The sequence below is a fragment of the Symphodus melops genome, assembly GCF_947650265.1.
Source record: "Symphodus melops genome assembly, chromosome: 13".
Lineage (NCBI taxonomy): Eukaryota > Metazoa > Chordata > Actinopteri > Labriformes > Labridae > Symphodus > Symphodus melops.
Window position 1 is genome coordinate 18,235,091 of NC_136703.1, and position 23,494 is coordinate 18,258,584.

The 23,494-nt window shown below is 42.9% G+C and overlaps 1 protein-coding gene across 3 annotated transcripts in view; it reads right to left on the minus strand.

Moving 5' to 3' along the window:
• zbtb46 (zinc finger and BTB domain containing 46) overlaps positions 1–23,494 on the minus strand; it is a 63,533-nt gene that overhangs the window by 31,688 nt on the left and 8,351 nt on the right. For 2 of the 3 annotated variants that reach the window (XM_079359762.1, XM_079359760.1), the window contains exons 2-3: positions 10,408–10,631; positions 9,316–10,243 (exon numbers count right to left, since the gene is read on the minus strand). In XM_079359762.1, the coding sequence (XP_079215888.1) occupies positions 9,316–10,243; positions 10,408–10,593 (1,114 nt within the window). In that variant the 5' untranslated portion in view covers positions 10,594–10,631. The remainder of the gene's footprint in view (positions 1–9,315; positions 10,244–10,407; positions 10,632–23,494) is intronic. The other variant, XM_079359761.1, reaches the window with a different exon arrangement.

A 23,494-nucleotide genomic window follows, 5' to 3' on the forward strand; every position in this document is an offset into this window, starting at 1 on the left:
AAGATCCTAATGACGAGAAGGATGTTACCCACAGGCCGCATCTATTTGAAGCCCCTGGACACAATAATAAAAACCAAACACTCACACTCACTCACACACACACACACACACACACACACACACACACACACACACTGTACTCAGGCGGCAGCCATAGCTCCAGTGTACAAAGTGAGTTTAAACAGAAGTGACAGTGTGAATTTTACAGGATGGAAAGGAAGGTTTAAACAGACAGAGGGAAGGAGGGATAGAGGAGAGAAGGAGGGGACAGAGAGTTGTGAAGGACACATAGAGGCTTCCAGGACTGTTTTCAACGCCTCTACAACTATCAAATCCAACAACACACACACACACACACACACACACACACACACACACACACAAACACACACACTTGTATGTACACAGCCCAAGCCATAATTGTCCCCTGTGGTGATTTTGGCCTCTCCCTCCTAGATTCTCATTGCTGTTGGCCAACTCTTCTGTATCTTTAACACTTTCTTTTTTTTTTCTAAAGGAGGAGTGTGGGGGGGTGTCACAAGAGAAGGAACAAGGGATGAAGGAGAAAGAGACGACTAAAGGAAGGGGGTGTGGAGGGGTGTGACGGCGGAAAGGGGGAATGGAAGGAGAGAATGAATGTGTAAGAGGAAGGGAGACTTTGCCCTCCAGCAGGAACACTCCCACGATTGTGTGTACGTGTGTGTGTGTGTATGAGTGCATGTTGGAGTGTGTGTGTGTGTGTGTGTGTGTAGAACTGAGCCTCGGCCAAACCGACACACCCACAGGCTGTAGACCTCTATATCCTGTTCGGGTTGTCCGTTTGTCCAAACATCATGCACCCCCTCCTCCTCTTCGTCTCTCCCCTTTTTCTAACTGGTCTGACGAGGGTAGAGGCCGCTGAGGGAGTGGGTACGGTAAATAGAACAAAGCCACCTTTCTAAAATAAACAGAGTGGGAAAGAGGAACTTCAGGTTGACTGAAAATGAGAGAGAAATCCAGCCAGGAGCTTACAGTAAAGCGCTTTTAAAGGTTAAACTCTTCATGAAAGTTACACTTTTCCGATTCATTCTGTCAGTCACTCGGGCGGTGTGTTTACCTGCCTCTGTTTCTCACACACACACACTCACACACCCTTTTCAATCAACGTATCACTACTTCTCGTGCTTGGCTAACTCTCTCTTTAATGCTGGGGACAGTGTGACACATAAGCCACAGTGGAGCAGTGCTGCCAGGCTCAGTGCTACAGGGCCCATTACTGGCTATCAGATCACTGCAGGAGAGGAGAGAGGCATCCCAGCTTACATCACATCACATCTCTATCTCAAATCTCCAAGAGAGGAGCATCATCACGGATCTCTCGAGCACTGGCTCGTTTAGAAGGCACAGATTTTTTTTTTCCATGAGAAATCGGATCAAATCAGTTTGAAACACCTCTCACAGGGTTTTAATGCCTCGTAATCAAAATAGTTTTTGTTTTTTTTTTCTTTCAGGCAGCACCGTTTTACTGCAGGCTTGGTTTTATCTGACTTACATTGTTTTGAGCTAGTGGTGGTAGAGAGCTAGTGCTGGTTCTTTGTGTCTAAACGTCAGCCCTGTGATTGACTGGACAGGTCAGACTGGTGACTTGAGTATCCCTCCTCTTGTCTGATATCAGCTGAGATTCTCCCAGCGCTGTCACCCTGAAGAGGACAAGCAGTATATATGTAATGGATAGATGAGTGGATGGATGCCAAGTGATAAAGAAACAATCGGGGGGGGAGGGGGGGTTAAGTTAATCATCAGAAGCCCCACAGGAGTTCTTTTAAAGATGATATTGAGCAATAGAATAAGGACCAACTAAGCTTGAAGCAGATACCGCTGAGTGTGTGTGTGTGTGTGTGTGTGTGTGTGTGTGTGTGTGTGTGTGTGTGTGTGTGTGTGTTGATGTCCTTTCTGCAAAGTTAACCACATCCACTGATTAATTCATTTAAGACATTTTGGGTTAAGATGTGACAGAGTTTGTGTGTGTGTGTGTGTGTGTGTGTGTGTGTGTGTGTGTGTGTGTGTGTGTGTGTGTGTGTGCATGCGTGTGTGCGTGCGTGCATGCGTGCTGATGACTGAGGGTGTATATTTTTTGGAGGGGGTACTTCTGCTATGAATGTTCAACCACAGAAACCTACTGACCCACCCACCTCTGAATCGTGCCAACAGGATATCCTGTCAGGATGCATTCTGGGTAGTTTTATTCTTTAACCTGAGCAATCAATGCCAGGAGATGTGTTAGTTTAATCGCAGACATTTTAAAGTGAAATATATAGCAGTAATATTTTAAGGAATGTTTTCAGGCGCTATGAAGGAATCTATGTGTTTACTTTATCTGTGAACTGTATGTGTGTGACCATGACGGGAAAAAAGTTCACACATGGACCCAACCCAGGTGGACTCAGGGTGGGATGGTTAATCTTTAACCCACCTCGACACACACAAACACGCACACACACCTTCCTCTCCTCCTCTCCACCCAGTTATTCTTCTCCAGCCTGTTCCAGGGGCAGGAGGTGGAGAAGTAGGGGGTTTGGAAAAAAGCCATGGTCAGGAGTTGGGAGGGGGCAGTTTCCTGTCCAAAATGGCTCTTTTAAAGCCAAAGAATTATAAATAGAGCAGGTGTCAGTATCAAGAACTGGGAGAGAAGGATGGAGAGTGCTGTGAGAGAAAAAGACGGACAGCAAGAGTGTGAAAAATTGTGTGAATGTGTGTGTGGTGTGATGGCGTGATGAAGAGTAGGAGAAGAAGGGGCTTTGAGCTGGTGGACTGCCCATAATGTCCAGCAAGACGGGAGGTCATATGACAAAGATGGCTGGTGGGCAGTGAGAAATTATTGGTTACCACTTTGATAATGGAACTTTTTTTTCCTCCTTTGATTTAGTGGGGACACCAAAAGGCTTACAGAAAAGAAGGAAATAGGTTGAAATAATGATGTTTAGACCCACAAAGAAGAAAAACCCTGTAAAACACAATTTAAGGGCAAATTATTGCGTGTGTTTGGCTGGGCACGAAAAGGGGAAGGAGCGGATGAAGGGAGAAGGGGAAACTGAGGGAGGTGGGGTGAGCAGGCCACAAAAGTCAATAGGGTGGGAGGAAAGGGCTGAAATCATCTGTGCAGTCAAAGAGGACAAAGAGGGAGAGCAAATAGGGGGTGGGAGAGACAGAGAGAGAGGCCCGGAGCACAAAGACAGTGAGAGACAGAGGAGATAATAAACTGACTGTGGAAAAAGTGAGAAAGATGAACCAGGAGTAGCAAAAAAGGGAAAAAGCCATGAGTTAGAGTGGTAAAAAAAAAAAAAAACAGAGTAAGAGGCCTACACATGATGTAGTTACCTAAGCCGTAGCGTGTCAAGCAGCACGCCAGGGAGGAAAGGGTTAAACATTAAGTCCACACAGTCTGAAATATTAAATCTATTTTGGTTTTTAATGAAGGAGGAGTGAATTAGGGAGGAAATATGAGAGAAGATTATTAAACTGTGAGGCGAGGAAAAGAGGGAGAGAAAAGTAGAGAGAGATGTGCAAAGGGGTGAGGGGGGCTGAAATGTGTTCAGGTGTTTTAAATATTAAACCTATTTCAAGTTTAATGAAGTGCAAATACTATGGGGAGAGTCTTAACTGGAATACAGAGAGGAAGGGGGCGAAAGGGGGATCCGATTCATTATTTCAAGTGTTCACCTTTAGACTGCCGAGACTTGGGGAGAGGAGCGCAGGGAGAGAGAGAAAAAGTTTGTGCGGAAGTGCAAACGAGAGGGCAGTTTTAGGACTGTGTGTCTTTGGGACACAGGTGAGTCCAGGAGGAGGGGCAGAGCTCCAAAGGATGGAGGTCTGAGCTAGAACAAGACCAAACATGCAGCTCAAACTGCAGCACTCCAACGCTCGCAGGATAAACAGGAAAAAGGTTCTATGGAAAGATGATTTCAATTTAACTGTGCGTCCACGTGTGTCATCTTGTGTGTTTGTGTGTGTGTGTGTGTGTGTGTGTGTGTGTGTGTGTGTGTGTGTGTGTGCGCGTGTGTTACCAGTTGAGAAGGGGAACTCTGAGGTTGCAGAGAGGCAGAGACACAGATAAAGATGTTGGATTTCTGAAAAGATTCTCGATGTAATCAATGTGCAACAGCTAGAGGGAAATGGAAAGAACAGCCCACGTGTGATTGAACCGTTCATGTCTACATAATCACATGCTCAAAGCTGTGTGTGTGTGTGTGTGTGTGTGTGTGTGTGTGTGTGTGTGTGTGTTAAAAAGAGAGCTAGAGAACATCACACCGGCCATGTACCGGATTGCCAAAATCCCCCAAGCTGCCACTAAAGGTCACAATGTGTGTGTGTGTGTGTGTGTGTGTGTATGTGTGTGTGTGTGTGTGTGTGTGTGTGTGTGTGTGTGTGTGTGTGTGTGTGTGTGTGTGTGTGATAGATTTTAATACCAGGGAAAAAAAGACAAAAAAAAAAAAGTATTTCCAGAGCTGTTATAACGTGGGATGAAGATCAAGCTGGTGTTTGCCCCAAGTGTACAGGAATATAGAAAGAAATCAATCATTTACTCCTGCTTACACTTCTTCTTTTGTTTTACGTTATGCACTTAAACATCCGAAAAGGAAACAGGCTCAAATTCAAAAAAAAAAAAAGAGACAAGTCTTTCAAAGAGGTGACACCTACTCTGAATACATAACAACACTGAATGTAATAAAAATACTAAATACATTTGAAATGCAGAAGGTTAAAGAGACAAAATGGTGCATTTACAGACTAAAATCTGTGTATAATAGAAACACTTAACCAAGAGTTGTATGCGCTTCTTTCCTTATTGCTCTTTAAAAAATACCATTCTATTCTGGAGTCATAGAGAGTCAAGCAGGCGTTGAAATTTAGTGCATGCCAGACAGTTTTAAGTCCTAAAACCTGTCTGATGGGTGTAGTCTGTTTCAGGCACGACACATAACACAACAGAAAGCCATCAAAGAAGAAACCAACTTGCCTTATTTTGCTTAACTATTAATCTTAAGTAATTGTTTCTATTCAACCAATTCTTTGTTCAAGTGTTTCCTAAACTAGCGTTGAACTGCATGAAAGCTCAGAATATTCCATTTAAAGCCAAAAGAAAGCAGAGAGCAGCGTGAAAAGCAAGAAACGACAAATGTTTCACATATTTGCTTGATACATAATAACCACAAATTCTCCGTTGATGAACTCATGAATTAGAAGAGCAGGGGCTGATATAAGGCTTCAAAGAAGAATATACTGAAATGTTAAAACAAATCTGACGTTTGATTTCCAAAAACACTCTGTCTCTGATTTGCAGTTGCTTTATAATCCGGGTCTGGAAGAAGCAGCGGGGGCCAAACTAAAAATAATTTCAGGTAATTATTTAAAGGCATAAGCAGACAGGAGAAGCTGAGACTATTTAAAACTCCCCCTCCTCCAGAATGTCATCTTTAATATCGTATTGTGCCGAAAACTCTGCGCACACGATCAGATCACTGGAAAGCAGGCATTGCTGAATTTCTCTACTTTCCAATTTATGTACACCATTTCAAATATTTGTGTCAGCAGACAAGGTGAGCGGAAGAAAGATTGAGATCAAGCGTTAGCGTTAGAGAGAAAGAGAGAGGGGAGGAAGTTGAGCGGTTAGTGGCCTCAAAAACACAGCAGATGTTTGCAGGGGAAGGGGATCTAAAGAAAAGAAATCCTAATTCCTGCAGCTGTTTATGTCAACATGGGCACACGGTATTTTCATAAAAATATCTTTTCAAACGGCTGCGCGCTAATACACTGAGCCTTTACACAGCCATATATTATCCTTATATTACACAGTAATCCAACCAAATCCTCAGTCAAGCAGCCCCTACGCTGCGTGTAATAGAAGCATTTCTAATAGTAAAGCACGGACAAAGATCACATATGAATGAGAGACAGAAAGAGTGTGTGTGTGTGTGTGTGTGTGTGTGTGTGTGTGTGTGTGTGTGTGTGTGTGTGTGTGTGTGTGTGTGTGTGAAGGCACTTCTCATCAATAAAGAATGAAGCAATTAAGCTAATCTCAGACTGACGGTGCCCTTTCTACTTTATATCATATCCCTGTTTGAAAACCAACAAATGGACTTCATGGACTCTTCCCTACCAAACAGACGCACACACACTCGGAGTAAAACATGTTTGCTCCATAACCCCTTTGAAACTGAAGAAAATACTCATTATTTATTATTTTTTACAATCCTGCTCCCAAGTTGACCTTAAACTTCACAGCATCACTCAGTCCTGAACAAAAAAAGCCCCAGCTAATTCCATTATCATGCTCTCAAAAAAAAAACCCCTCCTTATCTAGTGTTGTTTATATGCAGGATATTAAATTGAGAGTCTGTTCATGAGATACGTATTGGGGTTTACAGTTCTATATGTTGTGATACTGAAAGCATTGGAATATATTCTTTTTTTTTTTTAATCTTAAGTATCTTATGTAACACACCAGCACAAATTCTGAGATTTTCCATTTACTTTTCTTGTCACTCGGGAAGCTGGAATGTGCATTTGAATATTTTACTGGCCCTGTAGTTTGTTTTTTTGGTAATGTCAGCAAAATAATTTATTCAGTAAAAACAGAAAAACTTTAAATTCACAAACTGATTGGTAGAAAACAGAAAAATCACTATTAGTTTCTTAAACCCCTGTAAGTAGCCTTGTCTTATACACATCTCTTTTAGATGCATATTTGTATGACAAAGTTCCCGATTATTTGGATAGCAACATGTCAAAGCAGGAAACCCGCATGTGTAATAAATAGCTGCATTCTATTTTGACATGGCACATCCTGGGTGTTGTTATGGTGACAGCTGTATTATCGTCGCAGTTTACTGGGCCATCATTAGCAGAGCAATGGCTAGTATTAGTGTTTCCCTGTCCACTTCGTTCTGCAGTTACAGATTTTTAAAAAAAAAAATCAATTAATAGAAAAACGACTAACGATGACACAGCTGGTGAAAATAATTGGCAGGTTAATTATTTAATGGCTTAATTGGTGTTTGTAGTTTTCAGGCTCTAGACAAAAAGTCCTGTGTTGTTCGCCAATGATCCAGAGTGTGACATGTCTTTTCATTCTTAACGTCTGTAAGGAGCACTGTGTTATTACCAGAAACTTTAAATAGAATTGTACATCACTTTCTAATTCTTACCATATGCCTGTACATCTGATTCGGATCTTCTACGACAGGTGACAAAATCTGGACTTAAGGAGACTTAAGACTTAAGTCGACAAACTCTCAGAAGCCAATCCAGATCCTGTGTATTTTTGACTCTGACTTGGCAAAAGAAAACTCACCTACTTCAAAGGTTTTTGTAGAAAGGGCGTCATAATGGCACAACAAGAGCTCCCCAGCAAGCCATATATCACACTGCCCGACTCCCAGGGTCTAATAATGACCTCACTAAACCTGTTTAGCAATCCCCCAAACCTTTACTAAACACACAGAAACCACCTCCTGCAAACTGACGGAACACACAATATGAAACACAACCTCACTGTCAAACACAACCACTCCTCAACATCATGTTTCCTCACTGGGAACACAATATACCACTGCAAGGTAAGCACTGGGATGGATGAACGCAAGAGTTGATAAGTTAGTGATATCAAAGCGCTGATTTCCTCTTTGAGCCCAGTTATGAAACCCAATTAAAAGCCTGGTGAATGGTTGCTTTCTGGCTAACACCAGTTGAGTCTACACCAGCAGGAACATTCGATTCCCCGTCACCTTTAGGTGAGTAGCTGCTCTCTCAGTAATGGCTGCTTCACCAGATCCAGACTTAAACTCTACCTTCTACCAAGGTACGGATCCACAAAACTTATGGGTGGGCTTAATAGAGCCATGGGCTTTCTGGCTGTTTATGGAAATACTCTCAGACTCTGAAGCTGAAGACAAGATGTACTTATGCAGCTTAAAAGGGCCGGACTGTAGGTTAGAAAATCTGGGACTAAGGACACCTAATGCTAAGCGGACAAAGCACGTACGGATGCTCCATCTCCCATTCGTTTTCTGTCTCTGCTTTTCTTTCTCTTTCTCTCATTACCCCTCTCTCTCTCTCTCTCTCTTTCTCTACCATTTCCCTCCTCTTGCCCTTTCCAGAAGGTCCTTCCCTAAACCCCAGAGAGAGGGGGAGGAGTCTGGGATGGTGAGGACGTGCTGGTAATCCGTGCAGTGACCCAGGTCAATTCAATTATCCTGTTTTCTTTCGCTGTGCGACGCGTGTGCCCATTTCACAGCCAACTCCCTTAATGCACCCAGGATTAGCTTCTCTTACTTTTAATGATCTACCTATCGACGCCTTGGGCCCGCATGCACACACACACACACACACACAGGCATACACACACACAGACACAGAGTGCTAAGTGTTTTCTAGATTACTTTTTAGTGTAAAGGAATTCACTGAACTAGTCGGCTGAGGATCAAGAGACACTTTCTCAAAACGAGTATGTGTACAAGTGAGTTTGTATTGTCTTGTTTATATAATAGTTTGTGGAACATGCAGTGCAGTAATATGAGGACTGTATTATCCATCTGCCTGTACCCAGGCTTCACCTCACACCTCCAAGATTTGAGATAATCATCTTAGGCCTCACACGTTAGTGTAGAAGCTCGCTAATCTCAACGCCGGAAGGTGGAAACTAGGTCATTTTATAACAGTGAACTGTGCGGATGGCTGACATGCATTAAAATATCCACTCAGAATTCAGAGTTTTTTGTGCACATGGTCTTTGAAGTATCACACTTGTAGTTGATCTTGAATTAAAAAAAGTCAACAAAGAGGGGTTTTTTTTTTTCCAGCAAAAGATAAACTAGATTGTACTGCAGTCGAATGATGAGACCATAGTCTCACCTAATATCTGATCTATTCTTGTAATCTCACCAGTCATTAGCTAATGACTAGACAAGATAACTCTCTAAGTAGGTTCCAGTCTTATGAAACAACAGCAACTCCAGGAAAGTCTAAAACCTTAAAGTCATCAAATCAGCCCTGTGGACTGCCCTACCGTAAAGAAGTGCAGGTCTGATTCTACTTGGCCCGTGTCCAACCTGCCAACTTAAGAGCCTGTCCAAGTTAAATCCACCTGTTGTTTTGCTGCTAAACTCATTATCAAACCCACAAATCCACTATAGAAATAGGACTTAAAGCTTGAAAACAACCGGATTGCTTTCACCATTGCCAAGCGATGACCCACTTCTGCTGCTCTGTCAGTTTTGCATGTGGCAAAAGATCGTAGACAGTTCAATTCATGAACTACAGTAGGAGTGTCTGTCTTACCTGGAATCTCCTGCCCGTTGTAGTTCCATCCAGCCACAGCCAGCATGGAGGGCAAAGGCGAGCCAGGCCTACTGTCCCGCTCTCTCTCCCTGTCCCGCTCTCTGTCCCAGTTCCTCTCAGACTGCTGGGTAATATGTCTGACCGTGTCCTTGTTCTTTCGGTTCTTCCTCCGTCCTGAGCCTGACAGGGGTTGCCAGGACCCATCTCCTCCTCCTCCAGTAGCCCCTCCAGCACCTTGCTCCCCCTGGCTCTGTGCTGCCCCCCTGGGAGTGTCCCTGGGATGGGAAGAGGAGGCGGGGGACACCTGCTCCTCTTTGACGGTGACCGGTCTGTAGTCGTGGGGCCAGGCGGGCTGGGAGTCATGGCATGCTTCCTCCTGGCTCTCGTGGCTCTTGGGGGGTTCTTGGTCCTCCTTGCCGTACGTGCTACCTCCCTCGTGGCAGCTGGCGATGGCTGAGTCCCCGGAGGAGTTGGCTGGGCTGGTGCGGCGAGCCAGCCAAGGAGAGGTGCTGCGACCAGACATGATGGAGGCCAGAGCTTCGGAAGCCATTCCCACTATCCCTCCTCCTCCTCCTAAACCTGCCCCGACAACTCCTCCAGCTCCTGCTAAAACCGTACCCCCTGCACCTCCTCCACCTCCACCTATACTGGCTGCGGCAACAGCTCCCATCTCAAAGTCGGCCAGTTCGTCTGCCATCTCGGAGCGGATGCTGATGTCCAATGCAGCCTTGATGAAGCTGTGGCACGCCTGGACGATATCAGTCATCTGCAGGTAGCTAGCGGCTGACATCACCTCAATCACGTTCTTACTGGTGAGGGCGAGGTGTGCCGAGTACATGAAGTCCAGGATTGCTTTGAAGCCTGTTGCTGTGACGATGTCGAGGTGAGTGACAGTAGTCTGGTGGTGAGGCTCTGAACCTTTTTTTACCTGAAGAGTGAGAAGAAGTGTTCCATTTCTTTTAGGTCTTTTTGTTTGTTTATAACATGGCTTTTTGACATGTTTTTACTTGTAGGAAAACGAAACAAAACTACAATGACCAGAGAGAAAAACGTGCTTAGGACTCTACTTTCCCAAGTCGATCAGCCTCTTACCTGGCAGTAAAGAGTCTTGAAGTAACGCGAGGAGCCCAGGAGGACATTCTTATGGGCTTTGAAGATCTTTCCGTCCACAATGACACAGGCGTCGCAGAGGATGCCGTGCTGCCTCTGCTCGTTGAGCTCTCTGAGGAGCTGACGATAGTGAGAGGAGATCTCCATGTCCTCCTTCCTGTTGTTCATCTGTGTAGCTGAACAAAAGCCTCTCCTCCAAACGTCTGCTGGGAAACAAGAAAAGACACAGAAGACAAGTATTTTAAATGCAACATAATATAAAGGATCAAGAAGACAGAATGTTGTACCATTCATTTTATGGTATAGAAATGTGACCGTCCAGTAGGGCTGCACAATTCACTGCAATATCAGCATTATTGCAATATGATTATCTGAGATGAACACGTAAAAGTCTGAATTGATCACAATACATTTTTTACAGCTTTATCTTGTCTTTTGCCTTTATTAACATACAGTAGGATGGTAGGATAGAGGAGGAAATCAAGAGTTGAACATTTCCCTCCAGGCCTTCTGCTTGGTGGACTACAACCTCTGTACATGGGGCTCGACCTAACCACTAGGCCATCAGCAGCCAATAATCAAGAATTTATAATAGGTAAATGAAGGAATGCTTTCCACACTCTCTCAATTTTTAAATTGAGGCTTGAGTATTATGGCGATGTTTTCAAACCACTTTGACGCAGTCAGATGAAGTTAAGGCCAGCTATAAAGCTATAACGCAGATAACTTGGGTGTCATTTAAAAAAAAAAAAAGGACCATTTAGATTTATTTTGGATTCAGGAGAAACATGTTGCTATAGTGTGTAAAACATAAAGAACTACTGAGGGAGAAAAGCGTTATGTGAGTTAATGCTTGTTATCGCCATCTTAGACAACATTTCAGCACACAGGAATGCAGGAATACAATCCAGCAGCATTATTTTACAGCACTAATGTGATCAAATCCATTCCATTTTAGTACATTTCAAAAACAAAAGGATTCAAGGTAACATGTTCAGGTATTTCTACTTTAAGTCCAAATATATGAGGTTGATAGCTTGGGCTACATTCAAACCCTTTTCTTCAGAATGATGGTTTCATTTTCATCTAAAGGGGGAAAAATAAGCAAATTTAGCCGTACCACTCCTTTAAAGATGAGCCAAGGTAAGGATATCTCAGTAATGACTGTGACATAAAAACAATGGCATCAATAGAAACCACATCTCAACTGCTGTAGTTTGATGTCTAAAAACAGCCCAGTTACAAATAGTCAAAAATCTCAGTTTAAACCGTGTCTGACAGGTTCATTTGTGTGTGCGAGCAGGGGAGTGTGCGAGTGTGTTTAAAGCTCATTAAAAATGTCAGTTAAAAAGCGGAACACTGTCACAAAATAGTGAGAGAGGGAAAAAAAAAAAAAACCTCATTTAGTACAAGCTGCTTTACCATTAAATTTATCAATAAACACGTCTTCATTTCCTTTGTTATTTTTTTCACATCTCCCCTGCGAATGTGAATATTCAATCAACTGTCTAGTTAAGACGAAAATTCACTCTTCAACCTTGACCTCAGTGTTTCTGATCTTCCATGGTTCAGTCTGGGTTGTGAGCGTCAAGTTTTTCTGAAAAACTACAGAGAAACGACCCTTAATGACAATTCGTGGAGCTGCTCAGCTGTCAGTGAATGAAGTTTCAGTATTAATTGACAGGATTCACTGATGCTCCACAGGGATACAGGCACATGTTCTAATGTGTCTTACCAAAGTTTACATTATATTAACTCAAAGTCAACTTCTACATTTTGATTTTACAAATATTGATCCAAGGTGTTCCGCTGTATTGTGTCTTCTTTTTTCTCATGCTGTCTGAAGGGGTTTGAATTAAATACAAGAGGGATTTTGATCACTCACACAGAAGGATTCAAGTGAAGACCACAGAGAGAGAGGAGAGCAGGATACAAAGGATGATGTGTGCATTCATATGCCGAACCATTCAATGATGTGTGTCTTAAAAAAGAGAAATAAAAACAGGAAAAAGAAGAAGAACGCGCGTGCGCGCACACACACACACACACACACACACACACACACACACACACACACACACACACACACACAGCCAGGCAGTGCATTAGCTGGAGCATTAGCAGCCGCCGCTCCCGCTCTTGTCTTGGTGAGGGCTAAATCGCCGGGACGCAGAGTGTTACCAAACGCAGCAGTGATTTGTTTTGGGAACGCCACAGCTGTCAGCTCTCGTGGGTCATCCTGAGAGATGACAGCTCGGGTTGGCCGAGGTGACAGCAGCGTTTGCTCGGGGGCCGGCACACTTCAGGTCATGTTTAGCAAAGCTCTGCTCAACCTGATGGCTTGTAAGATCAGATAAATCCCCAGTGTCTCCCACGTCCACTCGGACAAACACACCTCCTATGAACAGAGGTGGACGGGCAGATGGAGTGATGGTGACAGCCTCTCTTTCTGGGTCTGATCAATGCCAGGCTCACAATCTTTCACACTAACTTGTGTTTCTGTAAGTCAGACAAAGACAGAATGGTGAGGAGGAAGAAACTTGGAGAATGAATGGAGAAAAATATTGAGCCTCAGACGCTCAAAAAGCAACTTTTGACAACACTGTTTTTATCCCCCGGCTCACACACTTCTTAGAAAAATCTAATGGTGTTCTAACCTTGAGATATTTCTTCCTTTCTGCAGTGCCCTGATGGAGGTATGGAGAGTCTTCACCTCTCACCTCAACAGACAAAATGAGCGGCTTTAAAGACACAGCAGCTCCCCCTCTCTTCCTCCTCCCTCGTCTTCTCTCAGGGACACTCAGACATTCAGCTGTATAGAGCCATCTATAAGTAAGACAGCCGCACAGAGCCACATAGAAGGCATTTATCCACAGAGAAGCACCTCAATACACTCCTTTATCTGTGTCATATCCTATGAATGGATGATGATGATATACAGGATCATTGTCCAAGACACACATTTCTGTTGGTTTCTCACAGGAAGCAGTGGAAAAAAAAAGACAACTTTACCAATTCCACAGCTGGAGTAAGAGAGAATCTGGGTTCTTCATATCGTAACGTTCATATCTGTCACCATTTCTAAAGTCCAAATAATCGAAGAACATCACCAGCAAGCACTTCCAGAGACAAGCTACAGTACATGTCGATGATAGACACAGCTACTCTGCTTAGCATGTGAGTGTGATTTACTTTGGTTAATCAAGTCACTGAAAAGCTTTTTTTTTAAAAAAATGAAAGTGCTGCACCTCTAGCCAGCAGAAGCACAGAAACTTTTTTGTCTAAAAAGTAAACCCAAATCACATTTCACTGACATTTACTGTATTTCCCTTGAGGTTAAAGTGTGAATGAATGAAATTAAAATTGTCTGCGAGACAAGGATAGCACTTGAGGTTAGATTAGTCAGAATTTATTTTTTTTCTATTGATCTATTTTTTGTATTCACTCTATAAAACACAAACCTTGAAAATGGTGGGGATTTTATAAGATTTTCTAAGCAACCCAACGAGCGTGGAGAGAGTAACATGGATTAAGTTTATATGTGGTAAAGCATGTCCAAAGAGCCACTTTCAGCGGTAGTGTGGTGCTGCACTCTGACACAGGACGCTACGTTTCCAAGAGACTTTTTCTGCAAATGCTGGAGAGTAAGTTTGTGTGTATGTGGCGTGCGTGTGCGGCCAGCATGTTACCCAAATTCGTGTTAAATGGTGCCTCAAATTTAACAAAAACAATGATCAGTGAAGGGTAAAACAACGGCGACAGACTGAGAGAGAGAGAGAGAGAGAGAGAGAGAGATAGAGAGAGAGAGAGAGAGAGTCTAATCAGATTTATTGCTTCAATAGAGTCGGAGACAGACTGAGTTAGTAGTTCGGCCGAGAAGAGGAACTTTAATGGAGAGCGCTTTGACCTCTAAACTCTCTAAGCTTGCCTAATTGGCTTGTTTAATTTCAGCATGTCCAAATCCCTCCAGTCAGAGACCCCCTTTTTTTTTTCTTTTTTTTTTGTTACAGTGGAACCAATCCAAACGTACCCCACTAACAGCATATAAACACCCACAAAAATCTCTTCAGTGTTCATTCTAGCTTTTCATTTCCTCAGAGAGCTACTTCATCTCTCGACCATCAACAGGACCAAAACCTCGCTCCCTCTAGCTGTGAGAGAACGGCCTTGATTTATAGTGCACTTTTTTTCTCCAAATATACACTTGACACAAGATGGGAAAGTACGATTAAATGAACTTGTCAGACAATCAAGTGAAGAGAGAGAGTCAGAGACTTTTGTGTGTCATCCAAAGCATTAGCAGTCTCTCCAAGGCTACAGAAACTAAAGCTTGCTTTCAGGATGTCACCAAGCAGAAAAAAGCTTTTCATCCCTTGTTGAAAATTCAGAGAAAAAAAATATATAAAAGCACGGAAAAAGTCGTCAGCAGGCAGGCTGACAGACTGTGATCGCTTATATGTGGTCAGAGAGGATTGTTTCAGTAAAGCATGCCACCAGAGCTCCAAGTCCCTGTCACCCTTCTGAGCCCAAATCTAAAGTGAACGTCCTCCATAACCCCCCCCCCCCCCCCCCCTCCACACACATTTATTCAGCCCCTAAATACACAAACATGCGCCAGAACTAAAAACACACACGTTCACACACTTAGCAGAGCCGCCATGGCGTCACAGCGGGTTTGTCCTGGTCACATCAAAGCAAAGTCACTTTAGGCCCCGGCCAGACGACTAAAGAGATGAGACGTGTGATGGAGTGAGAGAATGGGGCTTCCTCCTTCTTGTGTTTCTCCTAATGCAGCCTGTCCCTCCGAGCCACTTCTCTGCCTCCTTGACCGCACAGGACCGTGGGGAGACAGAGCGCAAGGTCCTTCTGGATCAAAGACAGAGCCTCACTTTATGTTCTATGGAGGTTCAACAGAGAGAGCTTTCGCAGAGTGCTAATGCTGAATTCAGACATCATGCAGAGTAGACAACATATTTTAGGTATTAGAACAATCTCTCTATAAAACCCGTCTAACTCATCCCTGCAGGTACTAGCTGCAGGTTCCTTCGTATATTGGAACCATCCAGGCAGTTTAATAAATATGACTGTTTTAAAAAATATGTTTTTACTTTGAAGTAAGGGACCTAGCGTTGGTAAGGGTAAATCATTGTGTAGCTCTCAGTGTGCTGCTTGCAAAATTGCCACCCTCAGCTAATCACTCTTCATTCAAATTGTGGCCCTGTGCTAAACAAATGTAACAGTCCAGCTCATTATTTGATAAAGTGACTTTGGTTGGATGAGCGTGACAAACTGAGAGAACACAGAGCCACTGATGTGGGCAGCTAATTAAAAAAATAAATAAATGAATGAAATCGGTTTTCAAAAAATAAGGAGAAAAACTGATTAAAACTTTTTTTTTTGCTCATACGTTTGCACTGGCAAATACCAACGCACGTTCGTGTTTGGCGGCACCTAGGTGATAAATTAATCAACTTTAATTAAACAAATCACAGGTTATTATCACCTTTAGTATGTTCTCTATCGTGTCATTGATGTTTGAGCATCTTTCAGCTCATTGTTTCTAGATAGATACCGTAGATACTTGATTTCCCCTCGGGATCAATAAAGTATCAATCTATGGATCTTCTGTTGTAGGCTCTGGCTCATAGGTAGTTTTGGTTTTCTGCTGTGCTGCTGTTTAACTGCGAAAAGGGAGAATTTAAGCTGCTCGGCATCAACCGTAGATAGGCACATTTTGAGAGTAGCCAACTGTAAATAAGGGAGGATAAATAAGGATTAACGGAGAAAACGCCAGATGACTTTCTTCAAAAGAGACCAAAAGAGAGAGAAAGGGAGGGAGGGAGGGAGGGAGGGAGAGAGAGAGAGAGAGAGAGAGAGAGCAACAAGGTGAGTTAATAAAGAATTTCATGCATCGTTTGGTAGTCAAAATCAACTCCAAGTGAGTGCAAATGTTAAATGTTTGCTTTATGTATAAAAGAGTAACTGCAGACCTTGTCAACTTGATGATTGTATATGATTTGTGAAATTGTTCTGCCACCACAAATGGCTAATTATAACTTGGTTTTAAGAATCCTCTATTTGTGTTTTCATTAATGATGACACATTTGTTCTCTACAGTATATGATGATATGTGAAAGAATGACTCATCCAAGAACAGAGACACACTAAATCTCTTTATCGTATGTAACAACATATTATGGATTAGTTTTATTTCTGCCTTTAAGGAACCTCTATTAGCAGTCAAGTCCCTCCTTTCCACATTTCCACTTTTATATGGGCTCTGTTTTTGAAAATCAGCAGGGAGGATTCAATAGAAACTGGGCTGAAGAAGTAAATGAAATTAGTAGGAAGGAGGAGATACAAAGATAGAATTCAGTAAAGGCGAGAGTTTGCATTGATCCAACCAACCCTGCCTAACGCCTCGGCCACAAAATGGTATCAGCTAAGTTAAAACAGAAACTCATTCCTTTTTTTGCATATTTTCTACTGAGGACTTGCGCCACAGCACTATCATTTGAGAGCAGGAAGGTTCTCTGGAAAAGGCAAATCTCTTGGCAGGTCAGCACGAGATTACATATTATTGAAACTATTTGAAATAAACAAGTTAAGCCTCAAGGAAAATATATTAACAGAATCTCCAACTTTATATTTTTATTTGTATGATAGGCTCAAAAGGTAACTTGTGTTATTGGCAGGTGACATTTTTTTCCAAACAATAAGAGAACATTTCAGCATAAATAAGTAGACTTGAAACAATGAAGTTACCGTTCCTAAAACCATGACAGTATGATAGAAGAAAACCATCTCTTTGTATCTTTTTTGGATAAATAATAAAAGTTCTATTAGATTAGAAGTATTTTGTATATTTTTTAGATCAAAATTAAAAACCTGAAAGTACGTTTAATGTCATTGATGTCAAGAGAACATTGACAAACACTGGAAGAGAGAAGAGTCAAAGAACTTGACAGATTAAGAAAAGTGAAAGACGAGGAAAAAAGAGACAGAGAGGCTGGAAAGACCGAGATGGAAGATAAAGAGAAGGGGAGACAGGAAGAGAGGGCAGAGTGACTCAGGCAGCCAATATTTTTTAAACAGCTTTGCTTCCACTCAACTGGGCATCAAGGCCATTATCCTGGGGTTAATCCCCAATCCGACGGAGCTGGCAGCCTTCCGGGACAAGCCAGGGTGGCAGCCCATCAACAAGACAGGCATGGAATAAAATAACACACACACACACACACACACACACACACGGACATGACACACACACAACTCGACAGGGACATGCATACAAGCTACAATTAGAAATAAAATCCCACACCATTCTTCGTCCCTTTTTTTTCGTTCTGTCTGTCTTCTTTATATCTCTCTGCGTGTGTTCCTGTTGCCATTTCCCTCCTTTCTTTTATCACGTACCCTCCATCTGTCCACCTGTATTTTTTCCACCTTCCCCACCAGCTCAAACTATGCCACATTTTGCACCTCCACCTCGCTCTCCCTTTCTCTGGATGCTCTCTGTTTCTCTGGCGGGCTTCCAAGGAGTCAAGGTGGAGGAAGAGATTGACTTAAGGAAGGATAGCCATGTCATGTGGAGAGGGACCAAAGAGGATCCAGGAGGCTTAGGGAGACTTAGCACTACTCCCTTTTATTCCTTTGCTCCCCCTTCCTTTGTCTCCTCCTGCACATAACACCTGAAAACAATACCCGGACCCTCCACATCAACACCCGAACGCCTACGTGCTGCACATCATGCCATTTGTTTACATCCAGCAAACCTGCCAAAACGTTCGCCCTTATAAGCCTCACATCCAGCTTATGGCACTCAAATGAGCACAGTGCAACACCTTCAACCTTCTCAGCCATCTTGTCTTTACACCTTCAGTCGAACAGGTGTTAAGCCCAGAGTGATCTTATGGAAATCCAGCCATACTAAGGTTGAGGATCATCCCAGAGAAACACAAAAAAACAGGTGTGGCATTTTTGGATGAGTATCACGTTTGTGGGTCAAGTTTGTCCAATGACCCACAAAGTGTCATTGATACGATTCAAACTAGCAAGAACTCAGAAAAAGGGTGGACATTTGGTATATCATCATCCATCTAAGTATGTTTGTCTCTTTTTTTCCTGTTTCTACTTCCTTGTTGGTGTGCTCATGCGTGCGTAGTTTCTGGGCTATCTTTCTCTCTCGGCCCCTAAGCCTGCTACGTCTCCCGTGGTAACTCCCTGACTGACGACCCGGGGCTTAGCCTAAATTCTCTCTCTATTAAAAGCTGTGAAATGCAAATAATGAAACATCTCATTACCACTGTCGGAGAACCCGGAATGACAGGGGGCGGGGGGGGGGGAGGCCAGGAGAAAGAGGGCTGTTCATGAGGGAGGAAGAGGAGGGAAAGGTGAGTCGGAAATAAAGGAGGGGAGCGAGAGGAAGAGACGATAGGAGAAGAGAAAAGAAAAGGGAGGATGTGAAAGGTAGGGAGAGAGAGTGAACAGACGGAACAGATAGCCACACAGTAAGTCTTTTGTTTGGCATGTGTTGCCGTTAACATGGAGCATAGGAAGGTTTGGCCACCTATGCAAACAGAGGTGGAGAGCTGATGAGCTGAGAGGTGAGTTCGCGTTTGTCATTCAAATGTCAAACAACTAGTGCTGGAATCTTCTACACCATACTAAAGATTAATATAAACACAAACCATCACTCAGCAGATTACCACTGAAGCTGCAAGGCAAACACAACTAATGTAGAAGCTTAACAAATGGTGACACAGGAGCATGTTGTCGATGTACAGTATGTGAGTATACTGTATTACATCTGATGAGGACATTTGTCAATGTCACATCAGAGCTACACTGGCTGAAGCACATTTCATAGTATAATATCCCATAATAACTCAGCAAAAAGTTTGATTTCAAGACAGCTCTACTTCTTTGGAAAACCATTTCTGTGTGGTAAACGGAAGTGAAAACGGGAAGCTTTCTCTGGGTTTGCAGATGGGTGGAGGTTAATAGAAGTAGTACTGTAGTTAGTGATAGGCTGTCATGTGACAATGAAAAAAACCCTAACCCTAAATCCCCTTATATGGACTCCTGGTCTTATTTCATCACAGAAACACTTCAGAAACTCATCTGCTGATTAACAAACAACTGATATCATGAGGGAACTAGTGGAAGGTGGAGCTTGGAGGTGGGGCACCAAATGTATGATGAATCATCATTTTGATTTTTGAACAAGGACTAGTTAAATAAAAAATAAAAAACTGGATTCACCCTGTACATTTTACATTGAAATGAAATGCGAGTATAAATGTTTTTCAAAATGAAATTCTAGTCATTCCAGAGGGAACCAAACAAAAGCAATCAGATGATCACACAGGTTGGGAAAATAAGAAAAAAAATCCCAAACTTAATTTATTCGAACCACGGACATCAATATGCCACATCGACCTTCTGGTTTTCATTCTTTACTAACGCTAAACACCAAAGTATGTGGCCAGACACCCAAACAAAGAATAATGAACCCTAAACATTACACGCCTCTGTAACGGTGAACATCTTATTCCAAAGCCAGGGTCAAATACGCTGCCATAACAGTCTGTTCTTCAGTGGAAAGTGCAAACCTGGCTGCGGGGATGTTGGACAATAACTGGCAGCCGCTGTTTCAGTTCCTCCCTAATGGCTTCGATTGAGTTGACTAAGGGCTCGGCAAATCAAGTTCTGCCCTACCAACCCGCATTCTATTTCTTTAAGAACAACAAAAGACACATTTTTACTGTTAAACATTGTTTCAGCATACTGAAAAGCTCTCACTTTCCCCCTGAGAGATCCCCTAACTGGACTGTAGAGACCTTAACCGTAAAGATAGCCCATAGACATACAATTTACAGATGCAGATGTACAATTACAGCTTAAAATATGGATACAGGGCTGCTGTCCACTTCCTTTGGCCTTATTGGGTTTTTGAGTCAATCCATTGTGTGCTATGCTCTAAGGGATCCTCACTTACAGTCCTGAGAAATTTTAGATGCACCAACTTGGAATCACATTTTCCCTCCGACCTGTGTGATCTACTGGTATTTCATTTGGTAACTTAAACACAACAAAAAAAAAGTAGGACTGCACAGTGGTGCAGTGGTTAAGCGTCTTTACCTCGCAGCAAGAAAGCTCCTGGTTTGAATCCCCCATTGGATAGAGACTTTCTGTAAAGTGTTGGCATATTCTCTGCACGCATGCGTGGCTTCTCTCCAAGTATTAAACGTCCAAAGCGATGCTCATTAGGTTAATTGGTTATTCCGAGCAGCTCATAGATGCCATATGGGCATGAATGTTTGTTGAGTCTTCTATGTCAGCCCTTTGATTGACTGGTGCACAATTCAGAGTGAACCCTGCCTCTCGCCTTTTGATAGCTGGGATTAGCTCCAGACCCCTGCAACAATGCTTTGGATAGCAGTATAGATAACAGATGGATGGACACCATAACGTTTATTTTTCTTTTAATTCTGACTTTTAAATCTCTTTCTTTCTTCTCCTCTAAAGCCCCAACATTTTAGTGATTTGGCATCCTCCTCTGTTTTGAAAAGCACGGAATGGCTTTGATGATGACAATGAAAGACTACGAAGCGTCTCAAAAGTCCCATTTAACACCCACCCTGATGTGCCAGCGAGTCTCTCAGAGTGTGTCCGTGTTTGTGTAATGGCGTGTCGTGGTCCAGACCCTTCCATAGGTCTTAACATAAAAACCTGTCGCAGCACAAATAAAAAAAGAAAAAAAAAGAAACCTGTCACGACTCAGCTAGACACGACTGTACATGAGTGTACAACACAGAACGCAGGCAGTCTGTTCCCGAGCTGTTAAAAGTCACCACAGCCACCAGCTATAAAGGTCTCAGACAAGAACACACACACACACACACACACACACACACACACGCACACGCACGAGGTAAGTGAACAGTATGGCGAGACAAAACAAAGTGTTACTTGGAGGAAGAAAATGTAAAAAATGAACATATGGTACAATAATAGCATGCCTAAAGGAATACATATCTGAAATGTCTGAGAACTGAAATCTGATTGTTTGTTAAAATGTGTGGTTTTTGAATGACTGAATGTGGTGACTCATTGCTGATGGCCAGTCAGTATCTGGTGCCGAGGCGGGTGTCCAGAGAAAGAGAGAGAGAGAGAGAGAGTTTGTGTGTGTGTGTGTGTGTGTGTGTGTGTGTGTGTGTGTGTGTGTGTATGGATAACTTGGTGCTACTGTCTCTCTGTCAGACTGCAAACAGAGGCATCTTTCTTAAATCCACACTGGGCCGCAGCTTACAATGAGCTCATGCAAAGAAGGGAGCAAAAAAGGCTGCAGATTAAGTGTGTACTCACAAGGACAACAGGCACGCCCTCCATCCCCCCTGAGCAAATATTAAAAGAGACTTCACTCCCGGCTAATCTAATTCACAAACACTCCAGAGCACACGCAAACAAGGAAAACACATCATTTTACTATATTAACTTAGCCCTCAACATGCAACATTCACTTAGAAAATTGCTCGCCAACATTCCCATAGCCGCCCTGTACTGAGCAGCCCAGTGATTTACATTTAGATAGAGAAGTGTTTATAAAAACACATTTGTATATAATAGCCTGAGGCTGCGTTGACACTCATCAAGCTGATCAAAAGGCAGCTACTATAAAACACTGATGTATCTCGGAGCGCCTTTGCAAATCTGTCCTTCAACAGTCGAAGGAAAAAAGGAGGTAAGATAAAGGGAAAGGAATCAAGGGGAGAGGAGAGGACCGGCTAAATATAGAGAGACTCACATTTTGGAGTCAGAAAAGAGACAGTGAAGGGAAAGGAAAAGGGAGGGAGACAGGGAATGCAAAAAAAAAAAAAAAAAAAAAGAAGAGGAAAAGCAAAAGAAAAAGATGGGGAGAAAATAAAGAAAGCGTTAGAGATAGTGGAAAAGTAAAGTTGAGGAAAAAGAGCATCGGTGTATCTCTGTCGATGTTTGCAGAAGCTCGCTATGTCTCTCATCTACCGTACGGTTGAATGTAGTAGACTCCTGGAGAACTGGACACTCAATTTTGCCAGTGAGACTTCAATACACCGCTCAGTGTGTCACTACAGACATTTGTCAATACCTAGTGTCGATGCCGAGGCTCTGCCCCTTCAGTTAACTATTTCTTCTACACCGGCTGGCTGCAGCCGTCTGCTGAGTAATTTCTTAAAATTACACGTACCAATATGAAATTGTGTTTTTTTCACTTTGTTTGTTGTGCTTTTTTTTTTTTCATGATTGGATGTCCAAAAGCATCTAACAACCCATATTCCTACGAAACCTTTCTTCCCCTGAAATGTAATCTTAAGATAAAACAGAAACTTTTCTTATGGAGTTTTGTATGGACGTGAAGTCGCTTGAGGCCGCCGTGATTGACGAAGAGCGAGGTCTGACCAGACAAATGCCTCACCTGGATCCTCCTGTCCTTTCTTCTTCTGTCACCCTCCGCACCCTCACCCACCTCCCTCCTTATCTGTCTGTCTTTTCACTCACCGCGCGTTAACTCCGATCCGGTTTGACGTTTGATTGTCACCTGTTGCCTAACACGAGTGACCGGTGTGGCTTGCAGGCTTTTCGAGGTATTGCTGCTTTGTTCTCCGACAAGGTAGCGATGCAAAGATATGCCAATTCATGTACATAAGAGTCATAGACACAAGAGACAAACAGATAAGAGAGAGGGAGAGACAAAAGGACCACTGTGTGAGCTCTTATGATCATAAGTGAGGACAACACCCACCTTGGAAACCTAATTTTGAATAAGTTACACATTCCCACTTCGTGAAGCAGTGCCAGTATCAGGTGTCCTGTCCAAACCAACAACCCACCAATCAACCACCACCCCTCCTCTTCGTGACAACCCAGCGCGCACACACCAAAACAACCACGCGGGAGGAGGGGAGGTGAGATAGAAGACAGGACAGAGGGATGGGTGTGGGGGTGAGAAAGTGAGAGTAAAAAAAAAAAAAAAAAAAAAAGGACACAAAGGCAGAGAGAATAACAATGAGAAAATAGAGAGGATGAG